This window comes from Malurus melanocephalus, unplaced genomic scaffold (assembly GCF_030028575.1).
Source record: "Malurus melanocephalus ecotype Western Australia unplaced genomic scaffold, MMel_1.1 scaffold_56, whole genome shotgun sequence".
Lineage (NCBI taxonomy): Eukaryota > Metazoa > Chordata > Aves > Passeriformes > Maluridae > Malurus > Malurus melanocephalus.
The window spans coordinates 411,332-422,140 of NW_026623288.1; the positions used below are offsets into that span (position 1 = coordinate 411,332).

Here is a 10,809-nt window from a genome sequence, read left to right on the forward strand (position 1 = left end):
ATAAGAAGCAATCTGAAGACATACAGTGGTATTAAAGGTGTTCAGTACTTTTCATCTGGTTCCTAGAACATCAGCCAAAGTCAACAGAGAGCTCTCACCAGAATCACTTCTGCTTTTCCCAAGTTTGGCATTTAAATCTCTAGCTAGCAGCTATTTTCCATCTTCAAGCCAATAAAGATCCATGCTGAGCTGTCAAACTAACTCCTTGGACACTCTTCAAGAAATTTTTCCTGTTAACCTCATCACATATTTTACCTCAGAATTTTCTTTCAATGTAGATATAGACAGGCTTTGTTTTCTAAGCCTAAATATTAAACTTAATTRACATATATTTATGTGTTTAAGGCAGTATAAAGAATACTGAAATACATTATCAACATGCCAAGAGGCATTTCAAGCACAGGAACCACCAGTCCTCATCAMGCAGTTGCAACTCTGCTGTCATGCACAAACATACACATATGCTTCCTTTCCTCTTTCAAATACTTCATGGACAAGGTGAACTTTACTCATCTGTCACATTTTACTTACTATGGGAGCCAAAGAAAACCAAGAAAGCAGCAGCATCAATGTTGGTCAAACAAGAAGTAATGAAAATGTATTTAAATCATACTCTTACATGGCATTTTTCAATGGCATTAGCAGCAACTATGACACAGGTTGCTCAGCTCATGACAAGACACAATACAAATCCAAAATAACAACTCAAGCATCAGTCAGCAGTGTAAGTAGGGCTTGCCCAAGGACATCCAAAAAATACAGATGTGTGGTGGGTTGACTTTAGCTGAACACAAGGTGCCCACCAAGCTGCTGTCTCCCCTCTTTGACAGGGAGGGCAGAAAACAGGATAGAAAAAAAATCATGGATTAAGATATAACAATTCAATAATGCAAAAGCAAAGGTCAGCCACAAAAGCAAAGGAAGATAAAAGATGTATTCTCAATTTCCCATTAGTAGATGATGTCAGGCTACTTTTGGGGAAGTAGGGCTTCAGCACATGTAGCAGCTGCTTTAGAAGATAAATGTCATAATAATAAATGCCCCGCACCCCCTTCCCTTAGCCTTTATTGCTGAGCAGCCATCATATGGTCTGGGATATCCCTCTGGTCAGTTGGGGTCAGCTGTCCTGGCTCTGCTCCAACATAGTCCCTTCCTTCACAGGGTGCAGTCCTTCAAGAAAGGCTGTTCCTATGTGGGTCACCCACGGGCTCACAAGTTCTGTCAGCAAACTTGCTCCTGCACGGGCTTCCCACAGGGTCCCAACCTCCTTTGGTACATCCACCTGCTCCAGCGTGGGGCTCTCCCTGGGCTGCAGGGATCTTTATCTGCTGTCCAGGTTGTTCCTGGGTTTGGTTTGTTTGGAACACAGAAGTACAAAACATAGTCACTTCTGTCTCTGGGAGATCTCACTGGCATTCCTGGGCATGCTCTCCAACATGCAGAGGCTTCTCTTTGAGCATAGACACATGTGCAACTGTCACACATGTGCAACAGTAAAACAAGCACATCACTGGGTTTTTCACATCCAGGAGATTCCTTGATGAAGTTCTGTCTGCTTCTTGTAGTCAGAGGAAATTAGATCATTCGAATCTTGTTTCCTGGAATTGAAAGAAACCAAATTAGACATTTGGCCCATAGGATGCATAGAATCACTGTTCTTCCTACCATAAATTAATCCCTAAGCCTTTGAACACAAGTAGTCTGAGGTAGTCTTTGAACACAGGCTGTCTGAGGTTTGTAACTTAGGATTAGGATCTGAATAGGGCAATAAACTGGGAAACGTCAAGAACATGCCACGTAAAGAAAGCACTTTCTGTAAATGCTACCCATAGTCATCTCTTACACAGGCACCTTACTTTTTCAAGAGTGAGCATAACGAAGTGCTATCCCAAACCTTCTCATGAAGAGTGCCACAGGAATAGGTTCACAAAGGTATTTGCTTCAGGCCAAACCAAATTTCTGTAGTTAAAGGAATGAAGTTGAGGTCTGAGTCAATGAGGAGCCCTGCAGCAGAGCAGTGAGACAGCAAGGAGCTCTGCACAAAGATAGAAACACTAAAGCACTCACACAGCCCCAGTGTGGTGAGAGGAGAGGAAAGAAGGACAAAAAGAAAAAAACTTCCTTGTGGACTGCAATGCTGGGAGTAATCAAAAAATTTTTGACAGGTCACAGAGTCAAGGGAGCATTTCTGCACCAACAGTCTCTGTGTCTTCAGTTAGAATGTAAACTAATCCAGCCTTGATATGAAGACAGAGAACACAGAACTCCACCACTTTCGTTATTTCAAAAGTTAGATAKAAACACAGAATTCTAATTGCAAATGCCTCATTTGTAATTTAAATTTGCCTGGCTTCAGCTTTCAGCCACTAGTTTTGGGGTTTGGGGGTTTTCAGCCCTTTCGTGCTGTACTCTCTGTAAGACTCTCTAGGAAGTACTATTAAATTCTCATGCCCCCAAATCAAGACCTCAGGATCAAGCCATTTTGTCATCTAATTCATGTCAGTCTATCAGTACACCACAGTAAGATCACAGAACTGCTGGAAGTCTCCCCGTGCAGGAAATAGTTTCCAGACCTCCTGTTGAGGAACCATTGCTGTAATAACACCGACAGCAGAACTCTAGCAGAGTGGAATTAGAGATCTCCAGGAAAAAGGACTCAATCTTAGAGATGTCCAGGAAAAAGGACTCAGTCTTAGAGAGTCCAGGAAAAAGGATTCAATCTTACACGGGTTTGTGCACTTTCCCTTCACCTGCCGGCACACGGTACTTTGCAAGRTCAGCCTTAAAACGCTGAATTCAACAAGTTTAAGTTAATCAGAAGCAACAAAGGTAAACCCCGGTGACACTCGGGTGTCAGCCGGGGGCTGTGAGCCCTGGGTCCGTTCCCAGCCGCAGCTCTGGAGGAGCCGGGCACGGCTCTCCCGCGGCCACCGGCACAACTTCACCGCAGCCGCTCCGCGCCCTCGAACGAGGCTTTGAAAAGTTACGGCCGTGCCGCGGGAGCAGGGGGAACAGCCGTGGGGCAGCCCCGACGGGGCGGCTCTCGGTGCCCGCCCGGGGGAGGCGGCGAGCGGGGCCCGGCGCGTCCCACCCCCGGCCTTGACGCCACGCACTAATGAAATGCTAATGCCGGGGCGCGGAGCCGGCGCTGCCCGCGCCCATAAAACGCGGCGCGGAGCGGGGCCCTGCCCGCAGCCATGCAGAGCGCGGCCCCCTCCGCCCCGCCGGCCCTGCACCTCCTCACCTCCTACTTCATCGACAGCATCCTGGGCCGGGGCCCCGCCGCGGGCCGGCACGGTGAGGGGCGGCTCGGTGAGGTGCCGCGGGTCTCTCCCGGCCCGTCCGCCCCGGTAACCCCGCGGGTCTCTCCCCGCCCGTCCGTCCCGGTAACCCCGCGGGTCTCTCCCCGCCCGTCCGCCCCGGTAATTCCGCGGTTCTCTCCCGCAGGCGCGGAACGAGCGGCGCCGCCGCGGCCCGGCCGAGCGCGCAGCCCCGCGGAGGAGCCGCCGGCGGAGGCGCGGGGGGAGCGCCAGCCCGGCTCCGAAGCGCCGGGCCCCGTCAAGAGAAARCAGCGGCGGTACCGCACCACGTTCAGCACCTTCCAGCTGGAGGAGCTGGAGCGCGCTTTCCGCAAGTCGCACTACCCCGACGTGTTCACCAGGTAGCGGCGGGAGGGGCGGGCGGGGCCGCCGGGGCGGCGGGCAGGCTSCGGCTCTAACCGTGTGTCCCCGCAGAGAGGAGCTGGCCCTGCGCCTGGACCTGACCGAAGCCCGGGTGCAGGTGAGTGCCGGGCGCGGTTCTGCCGGGGGACCCTCCCGGGGGCTGGGGACCAGGACAGAACCGCCCCACGAGGGGTGAGACAGGGTTAAACACAGCGCGTTGTCCCCCTGCTCAGCCGGGAGAGAAGGGAACACGGGGCCGGGCACGCTCCTGTCCGCGGCGGGTGGTGCTGAACGGACGGACCAAAGGGCGCGTTACCTCCGCGCCGGGAAAGTGGCGGCTCAGGAACATCCCCAGATTGCGCTTTGCTCCCACGGGTGCTGCCGCCTTCATGGGCCGAAAGACAGGTACTGTCTCCTGAGTTTTAAAGCAGAATTWAAAAAGAATAAATCAGGTTGTTTACAGAAAATGAGGAGTTCTGTGGGGCATCCAAAGTTATTGACCGAGGTTGCTGAGAAGTTTACATCCTCTAATTTAGATCAATAAAATAGTCATGCTTCTAAATGACTGGGTAAAACAAATTAAAGATTAATTTGACACGCATATGTGACAGTCAGGTCCTGTCCAKGAGAATTTGATGCCCAACTGGGCTGTGATTGTAGCCATGCCTGCAGAATGTCAGCATAGAGACAGACACTAATCACTTGTAGGCTGCAGTTTGCTTAAACTGCAAATGACCCTTACTAACTTTTCCTGATTCTATGCACTCCTGCTTAACAATACCTCTTAAAAACCAGGTTCTTTGGATTCATCTCTTATGTAACCTAGAAATCTCTTTTTAATACAGAAATTATAGCAAAAAAATGTTTCAAAAGGTGTGAAGGCTTTGAAAGTATTTATAAGCTCAAGATGACAATTGTACTAAATTTGGCTTGTGCTGTATATCGGATATTGACTGTTCCAGCACAACTCTGGGTATGTGCCTAATTGTGAAAGACTGAGAACTGGTACAGCTGCTCAGTGTGACAGTCCTGCTTAGCTTTGATTCTGTTARTACCAGATCATTGTATATGTTGTCATTACTCCAGTCACTGGATCTGCAATGRTTCACACCACAGTTACAGTCTGTAAAACTGAAACTTTTTTTATCTTTTTATTTTAATATTCACCATCTTCAGAAAATGCATTAGAAGTATGAATGGTGCTTTATAATTTACTCAAAGAACCTAGATGAACTTTTCATTTCTTTTGTGGACTTGGAGGAAATTATGTKCCTTCCCCTCTTCCTACCACCAACAACCACTAAAACCTCTAGACACTGAAATGCCCCAGTCTCCGACAATTACCCATGGCATTTAACAATGAAAGAGACRTGGGTGAAGAGCTGTTAATTTAACTGTAACTGTCACATTCCCTCTGTGGGGTGCATACTCTGTAGACCCCATGAAGGAATGGTGGGATGATACCAAATACTTGCCTCATATGCCCCATGCTTATAGTTGTTCTGTAAGGCATCCTGTGTGAAATGAAGTCTTGCAGTCCTCTCCCATGGTACCTGGCTAAATCTGCTGACAGGGAAAGTGGCATCTCTTTATTTAGTCAAGTGTAAATTCAAGAAATTCATCTTACCCAATGCAGTCAGACCGTTTCTTCACCTCTTTGCAATTTGAGATTTGCTTCTCGGGGGAGAACCCTCCRTCAACCAGATGAAATGGGTACCAGCCATTGCATTTTTCCTTCCTTGCCTTTTGAGTCCTACGTGAAAATGAGTAAATAAGAAAAAAAAATGCATGAACATATGGTCACTCCAGCATCACTTCAAAGAGATCCCCCTAACCCCATCCTTCTTATTTACTTCTACAGAGTAAGGGAGCTGGCAGCATTTCTTACCTTGGGAAAGAGTAGTCAGAGAGKCTGCAAAACCTTCTCATAATCTGGAGCTGTGTCGGGAAGCTCTTCAATAGCATTTGCTTTTGTTGTTTCTATGCTGTTTCTCATTAGTCATTTTGTTAAAAGGGGAAGAAAATAAGAAAAAGTTAAAGGAATCTTTTRTCTTGTTAATATGAGGGGTAAAARGTTCCATGGGTATTTCAGTACCATAAACTATCAGTTTTAAAACACTGGCTTACAGGTGTAACTATCGAGACATCCTTGTCACATTTTCTCATTACGATCCTCTTATTTAGCCACAGCAGAAACACGATACAGTTCTGCACATCTCTGTATCTTTTTATCATCATTAGGTATTACATCAATTAAATAAGATTCATTTTTAAAGAAAATTACAGCAAGAAAGTGATCAAATTATGCTCACCTTTTCCTTTATAAAAGGCCTAAATCTCTTGTCAGATATGCATGATGCTAGTGATTGCAAATATAATATGGGTAATATTTAGCAAACAATTCAAAACTTGATGGTTTAAAACACATCTCTGAGTATTAAGTAATGCTTTTTTTCTACAGTATTTTGTCATTGATGTTCCAGTAATAACATAAAAATCCTAAGGCAGTTTCTGTTATGGTTAGTTTGTCACTTCAGATGGGCCTGAAAATAGAATGAAGGCAAGTTAAGCCTTTTATTTGAAGCAAAGGAAAACTGCTTAACAAAATGTTCAAGATGACTAATCTGAATGTTAATGACTATAATGTACGCAGTAAATTTTGAAAGCTGTTTGTCATGTCAGTCTAAGGCATGAGGCATGGGGCTGCTCCTGTTATCACTCACACTGATGAGTTTGCACCAAGAAGGGACTGAAAGCCAGTTTTTTTCTAATGGTAATTATTAGATATCTATGCTGGTATTTGCTTCCAGTTTGAAATATACAAAATCTGAGAGATGGCTAAATTTTGGGTTTAAGCCCAAAATTACCTGTAACATTAAAAAAATTATTTYGTAGTCGAAGTGCATGTCTGAGTGACCAAATGGACAGAGAAAGCAGAAAAGCAGATATTTAATTTTGTGTTAGTCTTCTTTATGAAGAACAGATTAAAGAACAGTGCTAAGATTTCATAAGGACATGAACACCTTTGCAGCATTTATCCTTTTTAGGAAAGGCTGGATCTGCATATCTGCAGTGTGAGACAGTTCACTGCCTTTTCAATTRGACTTTATTTTCACAGAAAACACTAGCACCTTTGAGTTGGTKGTCTTCTCCTGTGAGCTTTTAGCTAAGCTTTAGGATTACTGGCTAACAGTGATTTAAAATCACCYGATCCCAGTAATTGAGTTAATTTTTCTTACCAGACCTGTCTTTACTTAATCCCAACAGAGTATCTAGTCCTCAATGTCACACAGGCAGAGCTGCCTGGCATTTCACAGGTTCAGAGATTCCTTTGTAACACATCTGACCATTGAAAGCTGATGGTTGCTTGAGTGTTCTTCTGTCAGGACACTCAAGAATTTCAAGTACCAACTTCAAAATTTTGATGTTCTGACCTTTCTGCTGAGGGCACCTCCCTCTGCTGACTGCCTGTGAGTGAGACAGTTGTTCTGTGTTACACACGTAACCTGAGGGGTATAAATCCCTCCTCCAGAGGAACAACAACTGCTTGGTATAAAGATACTACAAGCAGTGAAAGGACGAGGGTAGTACTTCATCCTCTGGATCCTGAGAACCCCAGAGCAAGTGCTTTGAAAGGGSCAGCTGTCACTGAGAGAGAGGAGCTTGGGACAGCAGGGCTGGGGTGTGCTGCAGCTTTGTTTGGGGTCTGTGCCCCGGTGTGTGGAGGGCTTTTCTCCCAAACACACCTCGTGTCGTTTAAGCACCTGAAGGTAAGTCACACTGGGGCCCCCAAAGCCTGATTTTAGATACTTTGGATGCTATTTAAAACTATTGAAAAACCTTTTTTTTTGATTGTAACATAATTGCCACCTCTTGAACGGCTTTGTTGAAATTTAACTTTCAAGAAATAGCTTATGAAAGGAAGGATGATGATTTTTAATAATTGCTCTTGCATTTACAGGTGATAGGTTTATATATTACAATGGTTTTAAAACAAATGTGACTTCAGTCAGAGAGTAGTCAAATTTACAATATTTGTAAGTTATTTATTTTGTAATAAACGCACAAAGGCATTTATGAATGGATCTTTTGTATTAAAGAAGTGGGATTTGGTTTAACAGTAAATATTCTGCCATCTGTATCAATATGTGCAGTAGTATCTGGTAAGACAAACTGCAGAGTAAGTTCAGCTAATGCCTTTATAATTTTTTTTTATTRAAGGTCTGGTTCCAAAACAGAAGGGCAAAGTGGAGGAAACGTGAAAAAAATGAAATTCTGGGGRCTGTTCCAGGAATCTCCCTAACACACCCCCTTGGTCTATTTTTGGATGTTCCACTGAGTCACTCTCCCCTCCTGGATCACACATGGAGGTCAATGCCTCTTTCAACATTGGCTGTGCCATCCATGTCTCCAGCTTTTAGTCCTTCAACCTTAGGGCCATTTGGCCTCAGCAGTCTTACCTGGACTTCTCTCTTCAGAAATCCTATTTTAAATCCACATTTTGGAAGGTATAGAATAATTTTATTTTTTTCTAAATCTCAGAACTGTTAAAAATGCTGCATTTATATTCATTTAATACTTCATGTTCTCAATAAACTTAACTAACCAAAATGGACCACTTGATTAGGAACAGCAAGATTTGTGTTTAAGTCATGCTAGTAAAAACTTAATGTGTAATTGCTTTTTGAAGACAAATTGTGCATGCTTACTGCAATTTTGGTCTTGCTGAACYCTAGTCTTCACACAGACTGCTGTGACCTGTTTGGCTGCAGGTCCATCCTTCTCTCTCTCTCAAGTATAAATATATTATATATAAAATATGTACATACATTATATATTATATCCAAATATATAAACATCTATAAATATATAAAAAATAGAAGATAATACTCTTGCTGAAATTGGAGCCTGTATCTCTGTTGTACATTAACAGATAAAGAAATGCTTTTCAAATGGAATCGACTGAACTGAACAAATTGTCTGCATAAACAGCTATATAAATTAACCTTTTTATGAGGTGGTTTATTGCTTTCACAGAACAGGCTGCTCTACAGTATCCAAGGTTTGTTTAGAAAGGATTTAGCATGAGGGGTTAAGCGAATGGTTGCTGSTTTAGATGCCTGCATGCCACGTCTGATCATCTCTTATTCATTTTATTTAAAGTGTTTTGGTTTTTTATTTAGGGTGGGGTTTTCTGTTTGCAGACACTATACTGCAAAATGAAGCTAAAACAAATGTACATTTGGAAGAAATTGGAAATTTTGGAACTTTTTTTTTTCTAATATTTTGGCGGTGGGGGGAAACTGCAACTCAGTAAGTTGTTCTCCAAAACAATTCTTAATTTGGATAATATTGACTTCTTTCAAATACAGGTTTMTCAATGCTTTAAATCCTCTCGTGACAACAGCTTCAGTACTAATGAAAGCTCCTGGACCCCCGTCAGACCCTGTTCTCACTGCCTTCACTGATCCAGCAGCAGTTGAAAGGAAAACGTCAAGCATTGCAGCACTAAGGCTCAAAGCGAAAGAACATTCAGCACAAATCCCTCAATTAAACCTCATCTCCAGTCTTACAAACACTAACAAAGAACTTTGTTAGGAGCTCTCCCACAGACTACAGCCACGGAGGGGAAARTGAATGCCTTCTCCAATAAGTAGCTCTCGTTAGAGAGACACATTTAAAAAAAGAAAACACACACACACACACAGAGCTGTAGCTCCTGCATCTTCAGTAACAGACTGAAAGRAAAATAACCCTGCCAAACATTGTTTTCCTTCATTACAACATGAAATCGGGTAGTAAATTGTCTTGTATCATTTTTAGCACTGCAGAAACAGAAGCAGGAACTATGTCATTATTGTAAATCGGGCTGACATGAATCTGAAGCTTTGAAATCACCAAACTCACCAGAAGCTAGTCCAAAGGCTCCAAATTCTTTGTGGGAATAACCACTGTTTCTAAGCAATTCTTAACTTACTTCTCAGGAGGAACTCTTACATGCAGTACTTGAGACATRAGAATCAGTACACAGTTATTAACTTGGAGACCATGCTTCATGTTGAAGTGCAAATGCCAGTGAAATATTGCATTCTAGACAGACTTAGCACGAATGAGATGGGAACTATTTTCAGTATGGGTTTTTGATTTAGAACTAGGTTTGTTTAAAGAGTACCTTGTTTCAAATTTTTTTTAAGTATTTGCTTTATGTTCAGGTGGCAGTATGATAATAATTTTAAAAGTTTAACATCTGTACATGACTGTATCCTGTGAAAGTAGGTTATCAGTGAGCAGTAAATTCTATGTAGTTCTCTGTGTATGTATATACATGTCAAACTGTTGTTTATAGCTGTAAATATGAGGTTGCTGAATACTTTTAGCAAGATTTCTGGCACATCTTAACAGACCAGTAAAATAACAGATTACTTGTATATTTTGAGACATTTCATGCATTGAGTAGGTTCAATACGGAGTGGTAAATTCTTCCTTGGATCAATGTKGAAATGAGTRAAAACAGAGGCCTTACTGAGCAAGAGTCTACAGTCCATCACAAYCCTGGACTCCAAGACAGAGTATTTTACAGTCTTTGCTGAATTTCCCCATTCAGGACATGGGACTGAGAACAACTCTCCACAGGTCTGATGCTTTAGTGTAAAGTGAGGRTATGGAGCATCCTCCTGGTGCTTTAGTGTAAAGCGAGGAGAGGTCATTGTATCCTCCTTTTGCAGCTCTCTCGCCTACCTCACAGGGCTGTTGTGAGGACTCATTAAACAATCACAACACTGTGCAAATGSTAGAGTTATACAAGAGAATTTTTACTTCACAGTGACAAAAGAAAGGCCAGCAGTTGGCTGCACCTTTCCCTTGTAGCACAGGTCCAAGCAAACTGTGTTCCTCTGGGTTGATGGGACAGCATGGAACTCCTCCACTGATGCTGCCTGGTTCCTCAAAACTGTCCTCAAACACATTTAGAGTGAAAAGAATTTGTGTATTTTGGAATTTCTTTCTCAAAGCAGTTCTGGGCCAACCTTAAGATTACACGGTTGTGTTCTCAACTGGAGTTTGAGGTGCAGAGCTSCAGCTCCATCACTGCTGCTTCTGGAGACTGCACCAAGCTTGAACTTAGCTCCAGGACAGAGAAGGCAGTGTG

General features: G+C 43.4%; 1 protein-coding gene across 1 annotated transcript; it reads left to right on the forward strand.

The window, feature by feature from the left end:
• The first annotated feature begins 3,197 nt into the window (after window positions 1-3,197).
• LOC130573275 (homeobox protein ARX-like) lies at window positions 3,198-9,732 on the forward strand. The gene is made up of 2 exons (XM_057365602.1): window positions 3,198-3,661; window positions 8,912-9,732. The coding sequence occupies exons 1-2, from the start codon at window positions 3,198-3,200 to the stop codon at window positions 9,258-9,260; spliced, it is 813 nt and encodes a 270-aa protein (XP_057221585.1). The 3' UTR covers window positions 9,261-9,732.
• Window positions 9,733-10,809: the final 1,077 nt, after the last annotated feature.